The 26,242-nt window shown below is 47.7% G+C and overlaps 3 protein-coding genes across 4 annotated transcripts; 2 read left to right on the forward strand and 1 right to left on the reverse strand.

Moving 5' to 3' along the window:
- The first annotated feature begins 659 nt into the window (after nucleotides 1-659).
- On the forward strand, nucleotides 660-6,517 carry CUNH9orf78 (chromosome unknown C9orf78 homolog). Its single transcript, XM_061476700.1, has 9 exons — nucleotides 660-805; nucleotides 2,093-2,152; nucleotides 2,805-2,856; nucleotides 3,071-3,141; nucleotides 3,343-3,420; nucleotides 3,870-4,067; nucleotides 4,502-4,638; nucleotides 5,385-5,483; nucleotides 5,798-6,517. The coding sequence occupies exons 1-9, from the start codon at nucleotides 723-725 to the stop codon at nucleotides 5,887-5,889; spliced, it is 870 nt and encodes a 289-aa protein (XP_061332684.1). The 5' UTR covers nucleotides 660-722; the 3' UTR covers nucleotides 5,890-6,517.
- A 357-nt stretch (nucleotides 6,518-6,874) lies between these two features.
- Nucleotides 6,875-12,102, forward strand: LOC133281196 (torsin-1A-like). Its single transcript, XM_061476475.1, has 5 exons — nucleotides 6,875-7,122; nucleotides 7,374-7,639; nucleotides 9,600-9,775; nucleotides 9,867-9,994; nucleotides 10,929-12,102. Exons 1-5 carry the CDS (start codon nucleotides 6,918-6,920, stop codon nucleotides 11,177-11,179), a joined length of 1,026 nt encoding a protein of 341 aa, XP_061332459.1. The 5' UTR covers nucleotides 6,875-6,917; the 3' UTR covers nucleotides 11,180-12,102.
- A 2,752-nt stretch (nucleotides 12,103-14,854) lies between these two features.
- Nucleotides 14,855-23,472, reverse strand: LOC133281428 (torsin-1B-like). Of its 2 annotated transcripts, none has more exons than XM_061477006.1 (5): nucleotides 22,777-23,472; nucleotides 18,804-19,069; nucleotides 17,437-17,612; nucleotides 16,908-17,035; nucleotides 14,855-16,540 (listed from the first exon to the last, which is right to left on the reverse strand). In XM_061477006.1, the coding sequence occupies exons 1-5, from the start codon at nucleotides 22,961-22,963 to the stop codon at nucleotides 16,263-16,265; spliced, it is 1,035 nt and encodes a 344-aa protein (XP_061332990.1). In that variant the 5' UTR covers nucleotides 22,964-23,472; the 3' UTR covers nucleotides 14,855-16,262. The 2 variants fall into 2 exon arrangements, with proteins under 2 accessions (XP_061332990.1, XP_061332989.1); XM_061477005.1 differs by lacking the exon at nucleotides 22,777-23,472 and adding an exon at nucleotides 19,268-19,558.
- Nucleotides 23,473-26,242: the final 2,770 nt, after the last annotated feature.

Consider the following 26,242-nt stretch of genomic DNA (forward strand, 5'->3'; position numbering starts at 1 on the left):
CCGGCCTAGAGCCCCCTCGGCCACTGCTGCTGCATCATCCCCGGCGCGGCGCGGCGCGGCCGCCCTCCCCACAACACCACGTCCGAGGCGTGACAGGCCCCGAGGCCCAACCGCCCCCTGGCCCCTCTCACCTGCGGGATGCCCGGGGCGCCGCTGCCCCCGCCCCGCCGCGGGGCTGCGCTTCAGGCCGGATCCCCGGGTAGGCCGCGCCCTGCGGCCCGATGCGGGGAAGGGCCGCGGCGCCCCGAGCAGTGCGGGGAGGCGGCGGCGGCGGAGCGACAGGGGCCGCGCAGGCCGGGGGCGGAGCGGGGGCCGGGCCGCAGCGGGGCGGAGCGGGGTTGGGCGGAGAGGAGGCGGTGGCGGCCCTGCGCCTGCAGGTCCCAGGGGGCCGTCCCAGGGGCTCCACAAGTGGGGGGCCGGAAGGCGTGTTTCCCTTCTGGCATCCCTGACAGACACCGGCGTGGCGGGGCTGCTCTGCCGGGATAAACAACAGAACTTGGGACTTACACGGGAGCTCATCACGAAAGACAACGGGAGGGCACGTGGGGGGCTCGGCCCGGCCCGGCGGAGCGGAGCGTTCCCGGGACCGGCGGATCGTGCCGGCCGCGGTGCTGGCGGACGGGCGGTGCTGCCCGGCTTCGTCTCGGGGCTTTAGCGTCATCGCGGCGCGACGTTGTTGTTGTGGGGTGCGGGCGGCGGTGTGGCGGCTGTGCCGGGGAGCCATGCCGGCCAAGAAGTCCTTCCGCCAGCGGAGGGGGGACTCCGAGGAGGAGGAAGAGGATGAGCAGGTCGCCGAGGAGGTCAGGTGGGTCAGCGGAGAGCCCGGCTGGGCACAGCGGTGCTGGGGGCCGGCGGTGGGCCGGCCGTGTCTCGCCGTCGCACGGTCACGGAGCGCTGTCGTGTTACAGCTTCACCGCATCGCCTCACACCGTTACCTCCTCACGTCGCTGTGTCACTGCCTCCCAGGGCCCCGAACTGAGTTGGGGTTCGCCCTCGGGAGTCTGATGCTGCCGGGAACAGGAGGGGGACCGGAGGTCTGCCCCCGGAGGCCTCGGTCCGTCTCCTCCTTTTCCACGGACCGGGAGCGGGAAGCGTTTGCGAGGGGCCAGCCCCGGAGCCCCCCAGAGCAGCGCTCTGTCACGGGTGACGGACAGACCCTCTGCTGCCGCTTGGCACCCGTCTGCTCGCTGGCATCGCACATCACTGCTAGCGTTCGCTTCTTTTCACTCCAGCCTTTTGAAATTCGGCACTCAGAGGTGATCTGTCTTGTTCTCAGTGCTCTGAGTTCCAAGCAAAATATTTCTGGTGTCTGAAAGATATTTTATGATACAGTTAATGGCAGGTACTGAAAGATGGCTCTTTCAATCAGTCTGGATATCTGATGAAGTCAAGAGTGCGCGTCAGTCTATAGAGAGACGTGATATTTAGATTTACCGTCAACTTTCTTCTAAGTCATCCATGCACTGATGTATCTGTAACTCTCAGCTGTGTTATATTTACTTCAGAGCTGCTGCTACTTCTGCTGTAAATGGGAAGCTAGTGTTGATCATTGAAGGAGGAAAGGTGCCCCACATTTTGTGTTGTGACCCTCTCCTTTACTGCAAGGAGAGTATTGGCTGGGGACTCAACTGAAATGGGGGATCCTCAGCTCACCCTTCCTATATTGGCATCTTATTAAAGCCTGTCAACATTTGGGTGCTTCTTTCCTCAGCTGAGAAGACATCTTGAAGGGACATAACTAGCAGGTGCCATGTGGGTTTGGGTTTGGGTTTTTTTTCAGATCGCTTTAAATAAATGGAATTGTTTAAATAAAGTAAAATAAAAACATCTATCTAGTCTGTAACCAGACAAGTGAACACCAATACAAAAATCATAGAATCACAGAATGGTTTTGGTTGGAAGGGACCTTAAAGCTCATCTAGTTCCAAGCCCTGTCCAACCTGGCCTTGAACACTGCCAGGGATGGGACATGCAGAAGTCTAAAGCAAAGTCTGTCTAGAAGTTTCTGTATTAACTGCAAAAAAGTCAAATTGAATTAATTAGTTAAGACTGAAGCATCAAGTCCTAAGTCATTTTTTTTTTTTTTCCTCAGGTTAAAACTTGAGGAAGCCAAAGAAGTTCAGAACCTCAGAAGGCGACCTAATGGGGTGAGGTAAGGGATGTGGCACCAAGGATGTGGAGTTGGGTTTTGTCCGTGGGTGAAATGTAACAGTGAATATGTCTCTTGCCACGTGCCTCCTGGCAGTAGACATCGTTACATGTCAGATAGTGCCAATCCCATGTTCTTGATGGAGAAGTTTCCACATTAAAGCCCTGAGGCTGGAGAAGGGGAAGACTTTGGTGCAAGTGCACAGGGTCAGTTTATGGTGAGCAAAGTCTGTTCAGTATCCTGGCCAAAAAAGATTAGGATTGGGATTTACTATTAAATGTATTTTCACCAGATTACTTCAGTACTGCACACATGGTTTAAAATTGGACACACTCACACCTCCTCCGCCCTAATTCCTCTCTCCCCTCTCATCTAGTGCTATTGATGAGCTCATTGAAATGTGCACCAGCAGTGAACTTGTTCCTTATTTTGGTGACTCATTGGAAGGCACTAAAAGCTCCTTTAAATTCTCATCTCTCCAAAACAGTAATAGCTCCTCTATCCATGTGGAGGGATTGGGAACATTGACAGTTTAGCGTTGATGCAGTGTGTGAGACCATCTGCTAGATCTAGAGAAGGATAAAGAAATGCAGCATTGTTGGTAATATGTTCCATTCCACTGAATTCTGTTTACTTTCTGTATCCGCCTCACTAGCGCTGTAGCTCTGCTTGTGGGAGAGAAGCTGCAGGAAGAAGCAACACTTGTGGTGAGTGCTAGGCTCTTTCATCACCTCGGTGTGGAGATGTAATGATGTGAAAACATCAGTGTGATCCAGCTGATCCCTGCGGAGGTCTGGCCTGGGGTAGGACTCATGGCCCAGCTCAGTACTTAAATGCTTCCTGTGGTTTTATCCAGATTTCAAAGACTAGCATTAAACTAGAGGGAAGCTTCAGGGTTTCTTATTATTTCTTGTTTTGCAGGATGATCCATTTAAGATAAAATCGGGGGGAATGGTGGACATGAAGAAGCTGAAAGAAAGAGGCAAGGACAGGTGGGTGCATATGAACTCTGAAGACCTCTCCCTGGATTACTATTAAAAGACAGCTAGTAACGAAGTAACCAGTTGTTGGTTTGCTTCGAAGAGTTTAACATAGTGCACTTTGGCCAATTACTGTTGCCCTAACTTGTCAAATTAGTTAAAAAACCAAAACAACAACCCCCAAAACTCTTAAGCATTGTGGTTTCCATTTAGGATTAATGAAGAGGAAGATCTGAACTTGGGAACTTCCTTCTCAGCTGAAACCAACAGGAGGGATGAAGATGCTGACATGTAAGTTGTGCTGTGATGTGTCTGTGATGTTGAATTTAGGGTTGGGTGTCCCTTCACTCTTTAATTTTTTGTCTTGGATTCTGAGCAGTCCCAGAACATCTTCCCAGTTCTCACTGAAACTTCCACTTGCCCTTTTCACCTCCTGGCTACCAGACTTGAGAAGGATTTTCCATGGACAAAGATGGGAACTGCCAACCAGCTAGTTTAACACTTAATACCGGTGGGCGCCTTCTCTTCTGGCTGTGAAAGAGCTTGGAGGATCTGATAGTTTATTGAATAGAGCAGCAAATATCTTGGGTTTTGTAGCTGATGTTAGCTGTGTTGTTTTGGGAGAGATTATTCTTTCCTTTATCCTAGCTATCAGGCCAGGGATGCAGCTGTACTCGGCAGCGCTGCGACAGACTACAGAAAACAGGATTAAATATCGTCCCTTGTGTGCTGCTGTTTAGGATGAAGTACATTGAGACTGAGTTGAAGAAGAGAAAAGGAATTGTAGAGAATGAGGAGCAGAAGGTGAAGCTTAAGAATGCCGAGGATTCTCTCTATGAGCTGCCAGAGAACATCCGTGTCTCCTCTGCCAAGAAGACTGAGGAGATGCTGTCCAACCAGATGCTGAGCGGCATTCCTGAAGTGGACCTGGGAATTGAGTATGTAGTTCACAGATCTGCTGGTTATGGCCTGAATTGCCAGGATGACTAACTGCTGAGTGACAGAGCAGCAGTAGGGCTGGATTACACAGCCCTGGTGTGGCTCTCTGGTGGGACTGAGTCTTGTTCTGGATTAGGGCAGTATCTGCCACAGCATGTTCTCCATAGAGACAGGCTCTAATGCAGCTCCGTGATTTGTGGCAACAGGCTCTTAATTTTTGTGACCTGAATCTAGCAATTTTAGGGAGGATCCATTTATGCCCTGTCCTGGAAGAGAAACAAAGTGTCTGTTTCTATAGCGCTGCCTCCTCACAAAGGAGCACATCAAATGCCATAGCAGTGCTATTATTATCCCTCGGATCCACCCACTTGGCAGTTCTATGCCTACTGCCCTTTCTAAATAGGATTTTTCTTTTTCTTTGTTTTTCTTTTAGTGCAAAAATAAAAAACATCATCTCAACTGAAGAGGCCAAGGCCAAGCTGCTGGCAGAGCAGCAGAACAAAAAGAAAGACAGCGAAACTTCCTTTGTTCCCACCAACATGGCTGTTAACTATGTTCAGCACAACAGATGTAAGTCTCTTGTAGCTCTCCTGACCCAGGTGTGACCCTCTCCTCTGCAAGGAAAAGCAATCAGTTGGGACAGAGTCTGATGTAGGAGAAATTAATTGATGTATCAGCACAAGCAGCTGTCTGATTCCTTTCTCTGGGATGCTCATATAGACCCCATCTGGATTGGTCTTTTTCTTCCATCCGCTGACCAGGAGAGGGATGTATTACTCATGGCTGGACTTGCTGCTCTTGAACTCCCATCTGACACCGCCTCATAAGTTTCAGGACTCTTTAAGTTATGTGCTGGAAATGCCTGCCTCGTGTGAGATTATAAATGATGGTTTGTAATTGAGAGAATCCATTTTGCAGGCTGCCAAAGCAGACAGGTGGTCAGGCAAACGTAGACCTTACTAGCCAGGAGATGAGAATTCATTTCCGGGAGAGACGCTCATACTGCAGCCATCTGGAGGAAAGGCAGCCTTCTGCTGCATCTAACCGTGCTTACAGGAGTGATTTAGAGTCAGATTTATATGTTCTGAAGGAAATTAAGTATCTTTGGGCTGCTTCTGATGAAATAGTGATAGTGAAAACTGCTGTATCCCATCTTGCATGTATTGATTATCCATAGAAACTAATTACAAGAGCGTTTGTTCTGAGGTTCTGTTGCTTCTGCTTAAGATCAGTTGTAACAGATGCCACAGAAATACGTCTGTCTGAATAACACTGCTCCAGATAATACTCCTTATCTGCTGGTTTTGTTCTTTCAGTTTATCATGAGGAGCTAAATGCACCAGTGCGAAGGAACAAAGAAGAGCCAAAGCCCCGTCCACTGAGAGTGGGGGATACGGAGAGGCCAGAACCTGAACGTAAGTTCCTAATCTCAGACTCTTCAGGGGTCTTGCATAGAGAAATGATACAACTCTTCTTCTCTCCTCTTGTGTGCCCTGAGATAGTGGGCAAACAGAGTGATCTATTGCACTTGATGTACCCCTACCTCGCAGCTGGCTGACAAGGGTTTGATGAAAGGGGGAATAGCAAGGAGTACAAGGTTAGGGAGCATTGACAGCTGAAGCAATAACCTTTCACATAGCAGGGGGCTGTATAAGAGAATTGGTGGGGTTAAGGAACTGTCTCCTGTGAAAGGACAGGGAGATGATACTGCCTTCTCCTTCTTTTGAAGGATCTCCTCCGAATCGCAAACGTCCCCTCAATGAAAAAGCAACCGATGATTATCACTATGAGAAATTCAAGAAGATGAACAGGCGATACTGATGACCGTGGATTGAAGTCTTTGCAGCTGAGCTGATTTTCCACTAATAAATGATTCTGTGTCCATGGCCTGCAATGGAGGTGGGTAGTGTCACTACCTTCATGTGCTGGTGTTGCCTACAAAGCTTTTCTTGTGCTCTTGTAGTGAATCACTTTACAGGTGATTGTGAACTCTTTGGTCGGTAAAGTCTTGTACGTAACTTATTTCCAGTTATAAAACCTCTTTTATAAGAACATGAGCTTTCATGGTTGGCATTTTTTAGTGATTTTACAGACTCCTTTTCCCTCTTAAAATCCTTTAAAAGCAGCAGTGCTGTTTGCCTTGTAAATACGAAGGGAAGGTCTAAAGCCGTTTTGCTTGAATTCAGCTTCGTAAGAGACTTATGTTGGTTTATATCATTCTGTTCCCTGCAGACTTAACTTCTGTAGCAGTTCACTGAGTTTTATTTTAGCTGTTGAAGAAAATGGGGTCAGGTTGTAGCTTGAATTGGAGGAAAATCTCATTTTCAGCTGTTAGGACAGGGTCAATGTGACGGCTGGTGCAGAGGCCCCACAGCCAGTGTGGCATGTGGAACGTGAAGGCAGGATTTCCAACTTGCAAATAATAAATATGGTTTTAAGCAATCATAAATGGTGTTTTTTCCTTCTGGGACACACGCTGATGGTTTCTGGGTGTCGGGGATAACAGTATCCCATGGCTGTGCAGGGGTCCGTATCCCATCGCTCAGGAGGGGAGACTCCATAAGGGGTGAGGTAGCCCCAGAGGGGGAAGGTCTCTAGGTCAGGTAAATGCTGCAGTTTACCCCTGTGCCCCCATGGCGGTCAGGGATGTCGCTGCTGCTCTGCCCGACCCTGAGCGCTGTGTTTAACCAAGTGTACCACAGGAGGCCGCCATTTAGCTTAACTACGGTTCGCCCGGCCAACATGGCGGCCGCCCTCAGCGTCAGCCCCGCCTCTACCCGCACCCAACATGGCGGCGGCGGAAGCGGCATTGCGGGGCGGAAGCGGCGGCGGTTGGGGCCGGGCCGGTCATGAAGCTATGGCGGGGCCCGCTGAGGGCGGCCCTGGTGCTGCTGCCGCTCCTTACGCCTGCGAGTGCCGTGGAGCCCATCAGCCTGGGGCTGGCGATCGCGGGCGCTGCCGCCTCGGCCCTTACCGGCTTCATCTCCTACCCGCGGCTCTACTGCTACTTCAGGGAGTGCTGCCTCCAGAAGCACGACCAGCGCGCCGCCGCCGGTGCGGGGCCGGGGCGGGATGGGAGGTGCTGGGGGGGGGCGAGAGGGGACATTGTGGGGTACGAGGAGGGTATGGAGGGGTGCAGAGGCTCCGGGGGCCAGGCAGCGCCCGTGTGGCTCCAGCTCAGGCCGGCCCTTTGCCCGGGGCTGGCAGGCTTCAGATCCGGGTGGGTGCGGGACCCTCCTCAAAGGAGGGAGAAGCTGAGGGGAGCCCGCGCCCTCCTCGCTGCTGCTGATGTTCTCCCCATCCAGCTCTGCAGGAGAACCTGGACAAGAAGCTGTTCGGGCAGCACCTGGTGAGCAAGGTGATTGTGAAGGCCGTGAAGGGCTTCTTGAACAACAGCAATGCCAAAAAGCCTCTTGCCCTTTCCTTGCACGGGTGGACCGGCACGGGGAAGAACTTTGTCAGTAAGATAGTCGCCGAAAGCATTTATAAACGAGGCCTGCAGAGCAAATACGTCCATCAGTTCGTGGCAACTTTACACTTCCCTCATGCTCACAGCATCAATCTCTACAAGGTAAGGGGGTGCTATGGAACTCATGGGGCATAGCTCTGCTGCAGTGGCTGCTGTATGGAATTATAAATGCTATGGCATGAGCAGCACTAGAAACGTAGATGCTATTTTATGCAGTGTGCTCGTTTTGGAATCTTCTGTACAGAACTGAGTAAATCCTAACATCCCTCAGGACTGATTTTCCTGTGAATGTGAAGGGGTTTTGTATGTGTTTTGAGCCTCTCTTTATGGTTAATTTTCATGCTGTACTTCGGTTAGAGATGTGACTGACATGAGTGTGGTTCAGCAGGTCTCCATGATTAGGTGATATGGTGACCTCCAGGTGTGTCAGGTACCATGGCAAGCTGGAGCTTGCTCTCTGAGGCACGGTTGTGCTTTTCAGCTTTGCTGCACGCTGAGCAGTTTTATTTAGTTTTTCTGTGCATCCATTTCCCAGCTGTGAAACAAACCTGATGAAATATTCTGCTGTCAGAAATGTACAGAATGGATTTGGAACGGTTCTGTCAGTTTGTGAGTGTCAGTGTGGCTGTGTAGGCAGGTGGATCTCATAGAATCATAGAATAGTTAGGGTTGGAAAGGACCTTAAGATCATCCAGTTCCAACCCCCCTGCCATGGGCAGGGACACCTCACACTAAAACATCTCACCCAAGGCTCTGTCCAGCCTGGCCTTGAGCACCCCCAGGGATGGAGCATTCACAGCTTCCCCGGGCAACCCATTCCAGTGCCTCACCACCCTAACAGGAAAGAATTTCCTCCTTATATCCAATCTAAACTTCCCCTGTTTAAGTTTGAACCCGTTACTCCTTGTCCTGTCACTGCAGTCCCTAATGAAGAGTCCCTCCCCAGCATCCTTATAGGCTGCTGTCATGTGGAATGGTGGCTGAGATGCATGTTTTCGGGGGGCAAGGGGTCTATCTTTGTTAACAGCAGAGTTTGAATGAGCAGCACTGTCTTTTGTAGTACTGAATGTTCTTGTTTGGTTTGTGTATGTTAAAAATGAGAAGGGGATTGTCTACAAACCTGGTTTCTAAATGGAGGAAATACCCGTTTCCTCTTTTTTTACAGCTTCTTGCAACTGAGCGGTTTTAAAACAAAATGGATCCTTTTCTGCTTTTGTTTCAAGGTGAATACACTTGGGAATCTTGCTGCCCAAGGCAGCAGGGAGAATTACTGGTTCTTATTCACAGTACACGCAATGGCACCTTCCTGTGCTGCGGTTCAGAGACTGAGTAAACAGTGAATATAAAAAAACCAATGAATCATTGCAAATGATCAGAGCAGTTCTTCATCTGCCTGCAGATCAACCCTTTGGGTTTCGGTTGGGGGGGGGGGGGGTGTTGTTTATTTGTTTTTCCAGTTACTTCATTGTTGACCTTAAATGTAACACTTAAGTGAGAGAGTCTCCAAATACAATAAAGCATGAGCAGTACTGTGTTTTAAGAAGGGCTCATAACTGTCTTCATTTAAACTTATGAATGATTAAAACACAGGGCTGAGAATTTCTACTTCTGCCAGTGACTGCAGCTGCAGTTTCTCACTGGTGCTGTTCAGGCAGCAAATTCAGTATTGCTCGTGGCTTTGACACCTAAGGATGTTTAGATCAAAGTGCTGACAAAGGTAATCACCTTACTTGTCAGGGCTTTGCTTTGTGTTGCTGTTCCTCAGTGGTGCCCATCCTGTGTCCTACTGTGCAGTTTAATTTTTGCTATGTTTTATGTCACAATGAGATTTCCTGCTTGTCCCATCCCATCTCTTGGTGTCTTAAAGTTTTTCAGAACCAGCATGAGATTTTGTTAAAAGTTTTATTTATAGTTTTTAACCATGCTCTAGTCAAGAAGCCAAAGCTGTTAAAATGATACAATTGAAATTACTCTCTCAGGACAAAGGTCAGTACACAGAAGTGCTATTTTCTATCTCTTCAACCCAGACTCTTTCACCATCTTTCATTTTCGTGCCTCACAGGACCAGTTGCAGTCGTGGATTCGGGGAAATGTGAGCATCTGTCCTAGATCACTCTTCATATTTGATGAAATGGATAAAATGCATGCAGGACTCATTGACTCCATCAAGCCATTCCTGGACTACTATGAGCTTTTGGATGGGGTGTCTTACCGGCAAGCCATCTTCATATTCCTCAGGTATGAAGTAGCTTCTCAGGTTTGCTATTCTGTACACTTGATGCCTTTTAAAGCTACCTCCAGCTACAATCTTTGTTTTCTCTTTACTTAGCAATGCAGGAGCTGAAAAGATAACAGAGGTGGCACTAGATTTCTGGAGAAATGGGAGGACAAGGGAAGATATACAGCTCTCAGATATCCAGAATGCGCTGTCTGTGTCTGTCTTCAATAACAAAAATAGTAAGTAAAACAGGGATTGCTTTGGAAGTGGTAGAAACAAAAAGGATGCGCTTCATGTAGCTGTATTTTTACAGCTATGGTTTCTGCTTGATGTGGCCTCTAGTTTTTGGCCAGCAGGGAGCCACAGTGCAGTTTTGGGGCCTACAGTCAGCTCTTGAGATGACATGAAGCTCTGTGTACACCTTGAATACCGGAATGTTTGCTGTCTGTTGGATTATATATGTTGGGGGAAGTCTATGCTGTGCATTTTTGTGGGCTAAAGGGAAAGCAAAGGTAAATCCTGACAGTAGAGCTAGGGCTGATAAATCTTTAACCTATAAAATACTTTATTATGGGGAAGCCACTTCCTTGACCACCAGCCCACTTAGCCTGTCTTGCTCAGTCTGTTAAAAGCCTTCTGACAGCTGTTTAGGAGTAGCAAGCTTATATGTCAGCCCTGCTGTGGGCAGTCCAGTGCTTCCTAGGTTTCCTTGCACAGGACTTCTGGTAAAAAGGGGGTTTTAACATAATTATGCTCTGAAATTAGCTTTGGAAGCTAACTTTTTTTAAAAGGTTAAATGCAAGCTCAAAAACAGGAGTCAGAAAGCTGGTCTGGAAGAGCTGATTAAAGGTAAAAAATCAGTTCTTCTCTAGGTGAGAGAGGGGAACGTATGAGGCTAGCACTGGGGAGCAGGGCTTAAAGGCATTCCGTCAGAATTCATTCATTCAGCTCCAATGGACCACATTTATATGTATCACCAAAACTTTATGCATACCATGCTTACCATGAGAATGAGCTTGTATTTGGACTTACTTGTACATTATAGGGTCCTAAAACCACAGGTGAATTGTTACTGGTATGTAGCAGAGGGTTGTAATACGCCTTTTGTTCTCATGCAACTCACGGTAATGTGTAATTAGAGGAGTAACAACTCCTTTCTCTTTCCCTTTGCAGGTGGATTTTGGCACAGCACCTTGATTGATAGAAATCTCATTGACTACTTTGTTCCCTTCCTGCCTCTGGAATACAAACATGTGAAAATGTGTATCAGGGTTGAGATTAAATCCCGTGGCTATGCTGTGGATGAAGACATCCTAAGCAGAATAGCGGACGAGATGACCTACTTCCCCAGAGAGGAGAGAATTTACTCGGATAAAGGCTGTAAAACTGTGGATGCCAAGCTGGATTATTACTATGACTTCTAACACTTTGTTGTTGCAACCTGTGAAGAAGCAAATTTAACTTAATCACAACGTGGAGAACCTGGGACATTTCATTTTTAAGCACTTTTTTACGAAAGGAACATTACTTCCTTCCTGGTGTGTAAATAAGTGGCAGTGCCTCTGCATTGGTATTCTGTCACTAGTCACGGCTCCCAGGTACGTCAGCCTTGTGTTGTCAAGGTAAGAACAAACTGTGTTGTAAATGTGGGAGTCTGTGTCTGACAGCGCTCAAGACGCCTCTTGGATCATGTGTCAGTCTTCAGAGCCGTTTGCAGACTGTTGGCACCTATAGAAGGATGAGACTATGGCCTAATTTTAATTGGATTTTGGGTTGATGTAGATGATCTCTAGACAATATTGAGAATTTTAATCGAAGTTCCTATGTCTGTGTGTCAAACCAAGCATATGAACCTGTTTCATGTGAATAGTGTTCTGAGGGTGGATTTAGTATTACAAGGAGTAAGTTAAAATCCTGGGCTGCCACATCAGTGTAGTTGGTTCCTGGTTTTGGTTAGGTTTTGATCTATAACGATGTTCACAGCATGATTGCCCAAGGGTGAGCTCAGGTTTGTTTTCTTACTGGTGAGTCAGCTGCATGGAAAGGGTGTATCTTAACAGGAAACATGTACAGGTGAAATTTTACATGAAGGAAATGGAAAAGAAGTTTTTTCACCTACATGTAGAATGTGGGGGACAGCTAGCATGGTTTTGCCTTTTTCATCTTCCTTGCAATACTGTGTGTCTTTGAGGCAGGGATGAAGACAGATCCAAAACCAAAAGTGAAATGTGTCAACTGAACTTAACTGCAGGAAGTGTCAGACTTGTTTCTGAGTGTGAGCACTGCAGACACTTTTTGTTTTCATGCCAGTTTCTATTCAAAATAAACTCTTCTCATCATAAGTGTATTTCTTAGCTACCTTCTGGTGTCCTTTCCATTGAGCAGTTTATGTTGATTTTGCACAAACTTACTTGTTGAGGAAGAGCATGCTATGTTTCTGGCTGATGTGTTCAGCTGTTCTTGAATATAGGTATGTCCTTTCTTGAGTTCAAAGGGAATAGATACGAGGAGGAGGTGTGACTCTTTGCTACCTGGTTAAAGGGAAACAGGAAATTTGGAGTGGAAACTGCACTTCTAGACCATTGGTACTAATTACATTTGCAGGTGTTTTGTAGATGCAGACTTTTTAGGTATATGTGTGCTCAGCAGTATCATAAGGATGAACTTGTAGACACCAGTTCAAACCCTGCTTCTCATCTCCTGCTCCCACTGTGGTACCCCTGGCTGAACACCATGCAGGCTGTCATTGAAGCCACCCACATTTTCAGGGGCAGCAGCTTGAAGTTTTCTCTGCAAGGGGAAAAAAGGGGCCAGTAAGACTCCAACTGTCCAGTTCTGCTCTGAAATTGTGTAATATGCAAATTATCAGTCCTGGTATTTGTCAGCAAATGAGTGCTTTGAACTTAGGTATTTATCTATTTCTTTGATGTCCTGATTATAGCAAATAATGGAAAAAAGCAGATGTGGAAATTACAAATTTTTATTACTGTCTGATAGCTTCTCATCAAAAACAGTGGTTCAACCAAGCAGTATTGTGGCTCTTTCAGCATTAAATATTCTTAGTTCTGCTTTGTGTGCCATTGCAGCATCAATACCAGCATCTGACATACATTGCTAGCAATTATTTTTGTTATATCATAGTTCTAGATGGTTTAGGGTAGATTGATGCTTACTCTAGAGCATGTAGGAATGATGTTGAAACAGTGGAGACTGTCTTTGATCTCTCTTCCATTCTTGAAGACAGCAGACCTGGTTAGGAGCATCTCCATTTCAGTAAATGAAATTTGTGTGCCTGAAATCACTCCCAGATATGATCCTGTTGTTATTTCTCCCCTTTAGACAGTATGGTTTCAAAGCTGAGGTCCTCATTCTCTTTCTTGCTGTGACTGAGTAACTTTGGACATTATTAATAGGTGTCGTGGTTTAACCCCAGCTGGTAACTAAGTACCACACTGCTGCTCACTGATCACCACCCCTGGTGGGATGGGGAAAAGAACTAGAACAAGGTAAACCCCACAGGTTGAAATAAGAAGAGTTTCATAGCTGAAGTGATGCACAGTACAGTTGCTCACCAATTGATGCCTAGCTAATCCCTGAGCAGTGATCAGTGGTTTCCAGCCGGTTCCCTCCTCTTTTATATGCTGGGCATGACATATCCATTTGGCTAGTTCAGGCCAGCTGTCCTGGCTCTGCTCCCTCCTGTGTTCTTGTGTACCTTCTCACTGGCAGAACATGAGAGACTCCTTGATACAGAGCAGGCACCGCTTAGCAACAACTAAAACATCAGTGTGTTATCAGCATTGTTCTCAGACTAAATCCAAACCACAGCACTGCACCAGTTACTAAGACAAAAATTAACCCTATCCCAGTTGAAACCAGGAGAGCAGGCCACTTGAAACTGAATCAGACAAGAGGAAAATGTCAAATAGGGGAAAGGTCTTATCCCTAGGGAAACACTGCATTGGCCACGCAAGAGCAGCTGAGCAGTCAGAGATGAATTCTGTTCTTACCAAAGTCCAGTCCAAGCAACTGCTGCTTTAATTCAACCTTCTTCTACAGGGAACATTCCTGTGCTCATAAAATGAGAGGTTGTGGTTAAGATACAGCAGTGTAGTGAGTGCTCTCTTGACAGGGGCAGCCTGGCCCTAGATACTCGTCTGCTGGTGCCCTGGGCCAAGCTGTCGTGTGTACAGAGTGGAGTAGTCACAGTGCAAAGTCCTGATGAACCAGGCAGCTTATGCTTCCCATATACACTCCTTCTGCATCGTTACAACACAACACATGGTTCACAACAGCGTGAACAACAGACTGTTCAGTGAGGTGTGAGTTGTTGCCAACTGCTGTACCTCAGTTGAATTAGGCCGTTATTTACACACTGACTCTTTCAGTGCTAGAGAGGCTGCAGATGCTCTGGCCCATGCTTATCCTGTAGTTCCATCGTATTTTTGCCAGCTAGGGAGGTGAAGCGCCAGCTTGAATGCCATCTTCCCAGATGCAGCACAGAGAGGAGGAATGGTTAAACAAGCTACCTGAGTTGTATTTGTCCTGCAGGGCATGGCAGGTAGGAGTTACCTGTCAGTAACTATGAAGCAGACTTCAATGCTTTTTCATAGGTTTGTTTCTTCTGAGCTGTATTTAACTGCTGAATTCCTTACTGTGCTGTCAGATGAGTCAATGTTTTCATATCAATAGGCTATCTGCTCATCTATTCTTATAAACAGATTTTTAAGGAAGCTTAATAGGAAGCTGCAGTGCAGCTGGTTGAAAAACTGCAAAAACTAGTACTTTAGCTGAAAATGATTAAACCAAGAGAGAAAAGTGACTTAAGATTTATTCAAACTATATAGTAGTAATACTTAATGTTTTGAAATTGAAATACAAATATTTTGTATTTGGAGTAACTGAAACTGGATTCACCATGTGAGTCAGTTAACAGCCAAAACATGATCCATGAAAAGCAAGAGTCCAACGTCCCAAGGTTAATGGCTACCTAGCTTTGGCTCTGGAGGTTGCATCAGTGTGAGCAGTTTGCCAACATTTGACAAACTCCACCTGGGGCTGTAAAAGGCAATTGACACTTTAAATGTTAATGCTTAGTGTAAATGCTAAGCTCTCTGTTGTAATTTGAATTAATAGCATTGAGAACTGTTAAGTTCTGCATTGTATCTTAAAGTGAGTTTAAGTACAAGTGAGGGAACACATGCTGCAGCACAAAAATAGCCCAATCCCTCATATCAGTTTAGAAAACACACTACAATCAACAAGTGATAGGCACTTCTGTCTTGCATTACAATACTTGATCCACAAGTGATGATGAAAGAGTTAAAACTTGCAACAGTTTTAAACTTCAGCCTTACCAGTGGGTGTAGGTTAACTCAGTCTTTCCAAGCTTCCTAACTCCCCACCCTTCCACACAGTCATTCTTTAACATTAAAAACTTATATAAAACTTAGTTACCTACAGAGGTATGGGATTGTGGATTGCTCCAGTTTCCCATACTCCCTTCTCTGTGGCTTTCCAGGAGGAGCTTTCTATTGCTGTTGCTTGCACTTCAGCATAAAAGTACACATTTTAAAGTAACTTCTGCCATGAAAGTCTTCCAAGCAAGGTGAGAGTAGCATTACCCACTGGGTGCAGCTGGGAGTGACTACTAAAGATCTTGCAGACTTCAGCCCCAGAAGCCCACATGCAGATTCACCTGACAAGCTGTAACAGTCAGATCCTCATGAGAGGTTTCTCTGATTATGAACAGTAGGCTGGTCTAGGACATTGTAGCAGTGGGATCCCTCATATGGGTACCTCTGCTCAGGAAGACCACACAAATTCACACAGTTCCCTTAGTTAAAGAATATAAAGTTTCTTTTACCATTTCTTTTTGTCTAAGCAGCAATCCACCTGCAATGCATCAAGGTGTTCACCCTTTCAGACACTCTCATAGTCCTAAACACACCACACACTCCTTCATTTCGCTAGCCCGTGACTGAGACAGTGTACAAGGAAGGGAATACGACTGCCTGGGAGAATTTCTGTTCTCCTTTGCCCTTGTCTAGTTTTAGTGGAATTAAATGCTTAATAATCCTAGCACTTGGAAGAATAAAGCAGGAGAGACTGTATCCAGTGCTATGTATGTAACACACTTGGAATTTTTCTCTAGATCAAAAGGAAACTAAAGGGGGTAACATCTGGATACCAGTCAGTTCAGAGACGAACAGTGGGATATTCAGTGCCAGGTTGAACAGGGCTTTGAGCAACCTGGTCTAGTGGAAGGTGTCTACTTGTGGCAGGGGGTTGGAACCAGATGAGCTTTAAGGTCCCTTCCAACCCAAACCATTCTGTGATTCTATGTTATGTTTAAACAAAGAACAAACCACAAAATACAACTGCAGTTAAAAAGCCCACACAGCACACTCTGGTATTTCACCAAACTCCCTGCAACAGTAAAAAAGCTTAAGTGCAAATCATAGATTTCCAAAAGCTCTGGAAATGCTTTGGAGTCCTGACAGGTACTCAACCCTTGGCTTTTGTATCTCTCATCACAATGTCTTCATGAATATCCAGCTTGGCCTGTACAGTCTTGCAGCCTTTATCAGAGTAGATTTTCTGCTCTTTTGGGAAGAATGTCATCTCATCAGCCACTGCTTGAACGATGTTCTCATCCACAGCATAGCCACGGGCTATCATTTCAGCCCTGACACACATCTTCACATGCTTGTGCTCCAGGGGTAGGAAGGGGACAAAGTAGTCAATGAGGTTCCTGTCAATGAGGCTGCTGTGCCACAGTCCACCTGGGGAGAAAAAGAAGCATAGGAGGGAGTTTCTCTAAACTTGAACCTGCATAAGAGAGGACCTACAGGGCAAACTGAATTCAGTTTGTCTCAGCCACTGCCTAAGGAAGAAAAGATGCCCATTAGCAGGGGGGATGAGACTGACTGTACCTTGCAGGTGCCACTGCTCTCCTTCAGCGTGCATGCAGAGCAACTTCTGTGCCACTTCACTGGAGTGAAGGGCCAAAAGGGTGCAGGACTAGAGCACTGTAGGAAGATGGGCCCAGAGGAAGTAGGGCAGGGTCAAGGTAGGCTGCAGAAGATCAGAGAGATGAGCCCTGTGTTATGAGTAAAACAAATTTCCCATTTTCTGGGGACAATGACTTACTGTTCTTGTTATTGAAGACTCCTACAGATAACATGGGCTCCAGGTCTTTCAGCTGAATCTCTTCCCTGCGCTTTCCACTTGCCCAGAAGTCAAGAGCTGCTTTATTAATTAAGTCACCACCTGCATTGCTGTTCACAAAAGGAAAACGTGGTAAGTACAGACACAGCTGAAGCAGCATTTCTTTTTCAGCTGGTTACCCACATTGCTCATCTTCCTGATGTAAACAAAACACTGAAACAGTGCACCCATGCAAGAGAACCTCCCCAAAATGTGAACTCTCGTATGATCTGTGTTCTGGGCCTGGCCCACAAGCTCTGCATGCTGCAGTGGTCTGCTGCATGGCACCAGACCTGCTTCACTACAGTCACAAGCCATGCTCATAGTGCTTCCCTGTGTCTTCACAGAGAGGGTCTTCACTCCAGAGTGGTTCTTTTGCTGTTCTTTGAATGAGCTCCCATGGAAACATCTTTATCACCATAAACACAGATTTAGCTCAGGATCTCAAAATGACTGTATAGGTGCTACAGACCTGAGGAAGATGAAGATAGCTTTCCTGTAGGACACCCCATCAACCTGCTCGTAATAGTCTAAGAATGGCTTGATGGCATCGATGAGACCTGGATGCATTTTGTCCATCTCATCAAAAATGAAGACAGAGTGGGGACAGGCACTGACGTTGCCCCGAATCCAGTTCTGCAGTTGTTCCTGGAAGAAGAGGTGGAAAAACACTGAAAAATGAGGCCTCTTCCAGATGTACTGTGAGCTGCTTGTATGTGACAGGCACTAGGGACATGCTTTCAAATGTTAGCAACCCATGCTCATCGGTTATACTTTTTCCTGAAGAGAGGACCATAAACTCTGTGACTGATCCCTTTGACATCCAACATTGATTTTAAATGCTCATAAAGACTTTCTAATTCTTTCTGCTTAATGTATGGAAAGACACAAAACCCAAGATTAGATGGGAAGTCTTGTGACGAGAAAGCTTCTTTTTGTTTGTTTTGAATCACTGTTTTGTCTTTCATACAGAAACCCTACTTAGCAGTACATCACTTCTGGGTACCTTCAAGCATTAAAACATGAAGACTGGAATTCTCCAATATCAAGGAATGAAGTGACTTAAAAATGTCTCATGTAAGCTACAGTTTCTCACTGCACAATGTGGGGTGGATTGACCCAGCAGCAGCCAAGTACCCCAGCAGGATGGGGGAGAGAGAACAAAGAACAGAAGTGAGAAAATCATGGGTCAAGGTAAACACAGTTTGATAGGTGATGGAAAGAAGAAAAAGACAAGCAAAGGGAATCATACATGCAGACCAGTGACCAGCCAGTGTTAGGAACCAACATCCCTCACTTTTTCCTTCTATTCCAGTATTGATTGCTGAGCATATGGTATGGAATAACCCTCTGGCTGACTGGGATAAGTTGTTGTGGCAGCATCCCCTTCCCAATCTCTTGCACACCCCAGCTTGTTCACTTTTGAGTGCAGAAACAAAGCAAGCTTTGAGGCTGTGCAAGCACCGTTCCATAAAAGCCAAAACACAGCTCTGTTATCAACACTGTTTGAGCCACAAATATAAAACACGGCTCCGTGGGAGCTGCTATGGACAAAGTTACCTTGATCCCAGCCAGGCAGGATTCTTTCCTAACAGCAAGCACAGCAGAAATCAACAGATGGCATTAGTGACAGGGCAGCACTAGGAAACTGCTCTCACTTTAGACCCTCTGATATTTCTGTGCCTTTCACTTCCTGCAGGGATTTCCCCGTCCACTGCTCCGAAGCATCAGCTTTGGAAATACCCAACTCCAGCTGCCAGGTACCTGGGGGTCGTAACGCAGCACAACCCCCCTGCCTTTAGGGACAAGCTAACAGGATTACCTTGTGTCCCTCCTCACCTTATAGGTCTTGACTTGGTCGTGGTGAGGGAAGTGCAGGGTGGCCAGGAAGAGATGGACGAACTTGCTGCGCAGGCCGGCAGGGTGGACGTGCTCCGCCAGGATCTGGCTGAGGAAGTTCTTGCCGGTGCCGGCCCAGCCATGGAGGGACAGCATCAGCGGCTTCTTGGGGCTGGGGTTGTTGCTGAAGCCCATCACTGCCTTCAGCACCACCTCCTTGGCCAAGTGCTGCCCGAAAAGCTTCGTGTCCAGCTGCAACTTGAGCGCTGTGGGGAGAGGGAGAGCTCAGCATCGCCTGGCCACCAACGAGAGCCGGTCATGGCCACACACCGGGCGAGCTCAGCAGGGCCACTGCCGGGCACGGGGCTCAGCGCGGCACGGCCACTGCCAGGCACACCACTGACCGGTTACTGGCAGGGCTATGAAGCCCAGCGCGGCCTCCCCCCGCCCCGGCCCCACCGTACCGGTAGCGTTGAGGCGCCGGCCGGCGCTGGGGCAGCACTCCACGTAGCTGCAGTAGAACCTGGGGTGGGACAGGTACCCGGTGAGCGCCGAGGCCACGCCGATGGCCAGCCCCACGCTGAGCGGCTCCAGCGCCAGCAGCCCCGGCAGCAGCAGCCCGAGCAGCCCCAGCACCCGCAGCATGGCGGCTCCGCGCCTTGCCGCAGCAGCGCCCGTCACCGCCTGTGGGCGGGAAATCCCCGCCCTGCCCGTAGCCGCCGCCGCCATCTTTGTAATGGGCACGGGCGGTACTCGCTGCCCTGACTGCGATGGACCGGAGGGGAGCGACACTAACAACAGGCTCAGGGGGGACATTAACGCTCTGATACCTCACAGGAGGATGGAGAGCGGAGGTGGTGGTCTCTTCTCCCAAGTAACCTGATTTCCTTCTATGACAAGGTGGCCGCCTGGTTGATGAGGGAGAGGCTGTGGACATTGTGTATTTGGACTTTAATAAAGCATTGGATGCTGTTTCCCACAGCGTTCTCCTGGAGAAACTGGCTGCTCATGGCCTGGATAGGTGTATGGGGAAACTGGCTGGGCGGCAGAGCCCAAAGAGTGGTGGTGAACGGTGTCACATCTAGTTAGTCACTAGTGGGGTCCCTCGGGGCTGGGTATTGGGGCCAGCGTTGTTTAGTGTCTTCATGGAGGATCTGGATGAGAGGATCGAGTGCACCCTCAGTAAGTCTGCAGATGACACCAAGCCGGGTGACAATGTTGATCTGCTGTAGGACAGGAAGTTCTGCAGAGGGATCTGGACAGGCTGGGTCGACGGGCTGAGGCCAGTTCTATGAGGTTCAACAAGGCAAAGTGCCAGGTCCTGCACCTGGGTCACAACAACCCCATGGAATGCTCCAGGTTTGGCAAAGAATAACTGGAAAACTGCCCGAGGGAAAAGGACCTGGGAGTGTTGGTCAACAGCAGCTGAACATGAGGCAGTTTGTGCCCAGGCAGCCAAGAGGCCAGCAGCATCCTGGTCTGTACCAGCACCAGTGCAGCAGCAGGGCCAGGGCAGGGATTGTGCCCCTGCACTGGGCACTGGTGAGGCTGCACCTCGAATCCTGTGTTCAGCTCTGGGCCCCTCACTGCAAGAGAGACATTGAGGTGCTGCAGCGGCGTCATCCTACTTGGTTCTGTGTGACAGCATCAGCACCCTCGGGCCGTGACGTGGAGGATCCTCGTGCCCTCCTCACCTCCTGCGTCACCTCAGGGCCAGCTGGGCTCCCTCGCTCCCCTCAGACTGAGCCAGACCATGTTCCTGTGACCCACTTAGAGCCACGCAGGCCTCATCTTGTGTGACTGTCCCTTCCCTCCAACCCGCCTGTGTCCTGTGAGGCGCTGGAGCAAATGGCGCTCCCAGTCCCGAGCCACAAGCATGAGCCTCCTCCTCCTCTGTCCCCATTGGTATCTGGAGTTTCATGCCCCGTTTGGAGTACCTATTTGCACTCAGAGCTCTCAGAATTACCTGGGTACAGAGGTGCTGGCCAAAGACTTCTTGCTCCATCTACTGAAGGAAAAAGGGGTCAGAAAATACCGTATTATTAATGCCTTTGTGTTTGGTTGCAGCTGAATGGCCATTGGGGAGAACAACTGTTTGCTGCCCTCCGGCCATGACAACATTGTGAATTGGCAGAGAATCCAACCAAGGAACAGAACCATGAATCAGACCCTTGGTGGGATTTATGGGAACCAAGCAGTTTGTATGAGATAGGCAGGAGTCCCAGTGGTCTTGTGGCTGCTGCTCTCTGCAAGGTCCTGGGATGAGACCTGCTGTGTTTGCAGAGACTTGTTCACTGCATGTGCTACATTCTGGTTTACTGGAGGGTTTGATGTGCCATCCAGCATACCTCACGTGTATAGAAAAGTGTGCTTCTATTGCTGCATTGGGTTCTCTTCAAGAAGTACCACAATTGGTGTTTCAGTGGCTAAATTACTAGGAAGCAGCCTGTTTGTAAGCAGCTGGATTCAGAGCAGGTAGGAGGTGACATACTGAATGAAGTACGTGGAGGCACACAGGTCACCGACAGCTGAGGATGTGTTTTGAAGTCTGTGTCCCAGCTCTGAAATGAAGCAATATTTGTAATCCCATGACAAAGGGAAGGGAGATTCCAAGTGCCCGGATCAGAGTTTATGGTTAAACGGTTTTGTAAGCTCTTTTTCAGGCCATGCAGCAGCTCCCTGCAGGCAGGGTGAAACAGCCCTTTCTTCCCCAGTCACTGAGGACTGTCAGCCTGCTTGTCTCAGGGAATTGAAGCAGCATGGTTTGAATCTAGACTTACCACTAATTGCTACTCATTTAACATGTATTACAGGCAACCACCAAGCAGGGTGTGGGATATCACTGTGTGTCCGTTTCAAGAAGCTGTGGGATTATTTCATTAGCTCTTAGCCTTGAGCTCACCCCCAGAATTTTGCCTGTGTCGTGGTTTAACCCCAGCCGGTAACTAAGCAGCACACACCTCTCGGTGTCCCTCCTGCAGCAGGGTGTGGGAGAGAATCGAAACTCATGGGTTGAGATAAAGACAGTTGAATAGGACAGAAAAGGAAGAAAATAACAACAGTAATGATAATAATTAAAGAATTAGAATATACAAAACAAGTGATGCACAATGCAGTTGCTCACCACTCACCAGCTGATGCCCAGGAAGTTCCTGAGCAGCTGCCCTCAACCAGCTTTTCACCCAGTTTATATAATGAACATGACCAGCAGGATCATCTTGCCTGGTATAAGAAAGCCTGATAATTCCGCAAAGCCAAGACAGGCACAGAAAGATAGGGAGGATGATGGAGAAACCACAAAACACTGCTTGAGATGCCTTTGATCCAAGCTGGGTATCGTTCAAACCTATGTACCATCAATTGAGCAGGCTTATGCTGCATTTAGGGACATGATTTAGCAGTGTACTTGGCAGTGTAAATGACTGGACTCCATGACCTTAAAGGGGGACTTTCCTACCTAAAAGATTCTATGGTGTTCTGTGGTTTGGAATATCCCTTTGGCTTGTTCAGGTCAGCTGTCCTTGCTGTATTCCCTCCCAGCTTTTTGTGCCCTTCCAGCCTTCCCGCTGGCAGGGCAGCATGAGAAGTCCTTGACTTTGTATAAACAGTACTTAGCAACAGCTAAAACATCAGTGTGTTATCAAGTTTATTCTCATCCTAAATCAAAAAACAGCACTGTACCAGCTACCAGGAAGAAAATTAACTCTAGCCCAGCCAAAAGCAGGACAGCCTGCTTCTGGCAATAGAGACCGACACCAGCAAGGAAAATGCTCCAGTACTGCCATGAGAAGCGGGGTACATGACCACCTGTGGGATAAGCAGAATTAGGTTAGTACAGTCTTTGCCTTCTAAAACCACTGTGGACAGTCTCTCTGATCTTCCCACAGCCACTCCAAAGGAGGCTGGCATTAAATGGGAAGCCCTCACCACCCTGGGAAAGACCATCACTTGGCTCAAGGTGCCTCTGCCTTACCCAAGAAGTTCAGTGTGTCCTTCAAATTGCAGCACTGCAGGAGACTGCACTTCAGCCAGGAGTGAAGGGAGAGGAGCTGCCAAGTGACAGGAGCACTCCCCATGAAGACTGAAGTGCTGAGAGGGTTCAAAGCTGGCGTCAAAGTGGGCACAAGAAGAAAGAACACAGCAGCATTCAGGAGCTGCATGGTGGGAACTAAAAGCCAGCCTGGCTTGACAGGAAAGGAAAGCAAAACAGAAACTGCAGAATAACTTCCCAGAGCGTGGGGCCTGAGGCTGCTCAAGAGGATGGAAGCCAAGTCTCCTGTAAGCTGGAGGTGTTAATGAGTTAACAGACTTATCACACTACTCCTTGAGAACTGACAGGATTGTGGACAGGGTATTGCTGCAAGGGTAGAGTGAGAGTTTCATCAGGATAATCCCAGTTCTGAGTAGAACAGGATTGGAACCTAATCTTAGTCAAGGTACTAATTGGTCTGGCAATTAACCAAGAATATAGGGATGCTTGGCTTGGGCTTAGTTTAAAGTAGGTTGTGCACTGAGCATCACAGAGGCCAAAGATTTCTGTAGCAGTGCCTGGAACTCTGCAGCTCACAGGACTGAGCATGTCAGAAAGGTGCTTCATTAAATCCAAGTTCTCAGAGCAGATAGTTTGTCTTGACAGCTTCGTGATACCACCACCACCAAAAAGGAGTGTTTGCAAAGGGGAAAGACAGACCCTGAGACAGCTTGCATTTTCTCAGCAGTTTTTTTTTTATTTAAAAAAATGGAAAAAGCACTTTGAAGTCATTCTCATTTTATTCTTTAAATCACGTTGGATGAACACTGAGCAGCTTTGTTTAGCATTCAAAATACATGCCCAAGATTTGACATCTCTCGTGAAACAAGTGCCCTGTGCTGCTGATCACTCAGCACTTGGAAGCCTCATTGTTCCCTGTTTTGAGAGTCCTCTCACTGTCAGCTGCCACTGAGTCTTGAGGCGGGCACAACTTAGACTCTTGGCTGCTTATTCCAAGGTAGTTTTCCCATATGGCTCGGAGGTGTCTCAAAGCCCCAGATTTGGCTGCCAAGGAGCTAACCCCAGAGGAGCACAAAGCTTGCTGGGCTTTCCAATTGCAACCTCTCCATTAGGCTACATAGAGGCCACAGGAAGGAACTGGCAGCAGCATAGGCAGGTTTCTGTGTTCCCTGGACTCTGTCAGAGCCCTCTGGGGAAAACTCAAATGATAGTTTGACAAAGGGGGTTTAATACCACTAAAGAAATGCTGGGAATTTTCCAGTCAACTGTTTCCTTGCTGCACCGCTCCTCTGCATTTGTCTGTGCTGAGCACTAGATGGGGTGTCAGACAAAGGTTTTAGTCCAGGATTTATAGGGTAGAACAACTTGGATAGAAAACTGAGTCATGCCTGAGAAGAACAGAAGAGAGGAGTACACATCTGCAGAGCTGACCACTTGTGTTGTGGAACATCACTTCTTGGGACACCACACAACCCGGCCCGCATGGCTGCTGAGGGTTCATGGAGCGCAAGAGCCTCAGAGGCAATGTCAGCAGGGGACTGAGGGCAGCCAAAGTCATCCTACAAAGGAAGACGGGGAGCTTGAATAAAGAATAGAGGCTCTTTAGCTGGGATCTGCAGATCCTCTTGTCTGTACATCTGAATGGAAGGTGCAAGCAGGTTGCATTGCTCACCTCACAGCCTTCAGCAGGTATTTCACCGTTCCTCTGTAGAAACAGAGTGTGGTCCCTTGAACAGAGCAATGGACTGTCACCCCTGAGTATTTCTGGGATAAAGTGTAAGTGCCAAGTTGTGTCTTGCAAAGGGTGAATCAGTTTCACAGTTTATGGTCCACACTTTCAAACCTGGATAGTGTAGAGCCTCTTCTGACCGACGTGTGAAGGAGACGATGAGATGTCCCTAGTAAATTTTTCACTGTGATCTTGTGTCCTTTCACAAGGTCCCACCAGCCTAGAAGGGAGTGCATCTCCCCAAACACAGATAGGAAATACAAAGGGATATGCTAGAAACAACACAGAGAAGAAGAAATACTTTATCAAGGCAAAAAAGAAGAGGTAGCATGGGACACATCTATACATCTTCCCCTTCCCATGTGGGAGGGAGGTGGCATATATTTCCTATACAACAATAGGATGTATGCTGCATAACAGGTACCAGATGGGTGTTTAAATAACCTTCAGCTGCAACATGTCATGCTGTTATCTCATTATCCCTTACAAGTTAAATGGGTTCAAGCTGGCCCAGACATGGATGAGATGTCTAATAGCAGTGGTGAAGCTGACATTGATGGCAATTTCCTTGAACAGCTGTCTGAAAGCTCCAAGTGGAACACAGACCTTTCAATACACAGTCCACAGAGCAACATCTTGTTGCCTGTTGTGCTGATGAGCATATTGTTCTTCCATCTCAACACCCTCCTGTGTGCTGGGCATGGAATTGGCATCCTGTCGTGTATTCACACTGCTCTCCTGGCCAGCTTAAGGGGCGATGGAGATCAGCCAGCAGTGGGTCATCTTGAATCAGCTGCCACAACCTGAAGGTACTGGAAGTTTGTAGTAGAGGAGAACTCTAAAAGTGGAAGTGGAGGTGGTGTGGTGGGAAGGTGAGGGTGTAGGAGAGGTGAGGACATGGGAGGGCTTACAGAAAGAGGGAAAATAGGGATTTGGGGAGCAGTGGTATGAGCTGGAGAATCTGGGGTGTTTGCAGTGAGTAATTTGGATTGCTGAAGCCATTGTGATAGGGGAAGTAGTGGAGATGGGGTGGGTGTGCTGCAGAGGGAGAGATAAGAGATGCAGAGAAGGAGTAATTCAGGCCATGCATGAGGAGAGAAGGAGGTCAGAGATGAGAGCTTTGCCTGGCCTCGCTCTGCTTTTGGTGTGTTGAAATCTTCTGTCACCCACCCGCAGTTTGATTTGTACACTCTTGGGTTCAAGTCAGCATTCTGAGGACTTTGGATTTGCAACTCCGTGACAGAAAGGCTGGAGAATTCGGGATACAGCTGGTTAGTGTGGCTTTCTGATCACGAGGCAGCATACCTCACACTTCACTGCTGAGCCAAGACACATCGTGTCTGCAGCCACAGGACAGGGTGCTAGGAATCGGTGTTGCAGCCCTGCCATGGGTTCATGGAGTGCAAGAGGTTTCTAGGTATGAATTTTTGGGGTAAATGAATCAATGCTTTTCCCAGAAAATGTCTGTACTTTGTACTGTATAAGAACAATATTTATATATTGCTATATAAATAACAATATTTCCAAGTGCTTTATGAAAGAGGCTTGGGAACATGACTGCTGCTTTACACGGGCTGCAGGACTGGCAAGAGGTTCTCGCTGAATGTTTCTAATTGGAGAAGAGGTGGAAGACTCATTTTTCCTTACATTCAGTTTAATTTCTACCTAAACACGTATCTTCTCTCCCTGCTGCTGACTCTCTTGGACACTCTTTAGTGC

This window comes from Pezoporus flaviventris, unplaced genomic scaffold (assembly GCF_033815535.1).
Source record: "Pezoporus flaviventris isolate CSIRO_AGI_PZ_B2104156 unplaced genomic scaffold, CSIRO_AGI_Pfla_v1 ptg000097l, whole genome shotgun sequence".
Taxonomy (NCBI): Eukaryota; Metazoa; Chordata; class Aves; order Psittaciformes; family Psittacidae; genus Pezoporus; species Pezoporus flaviventris.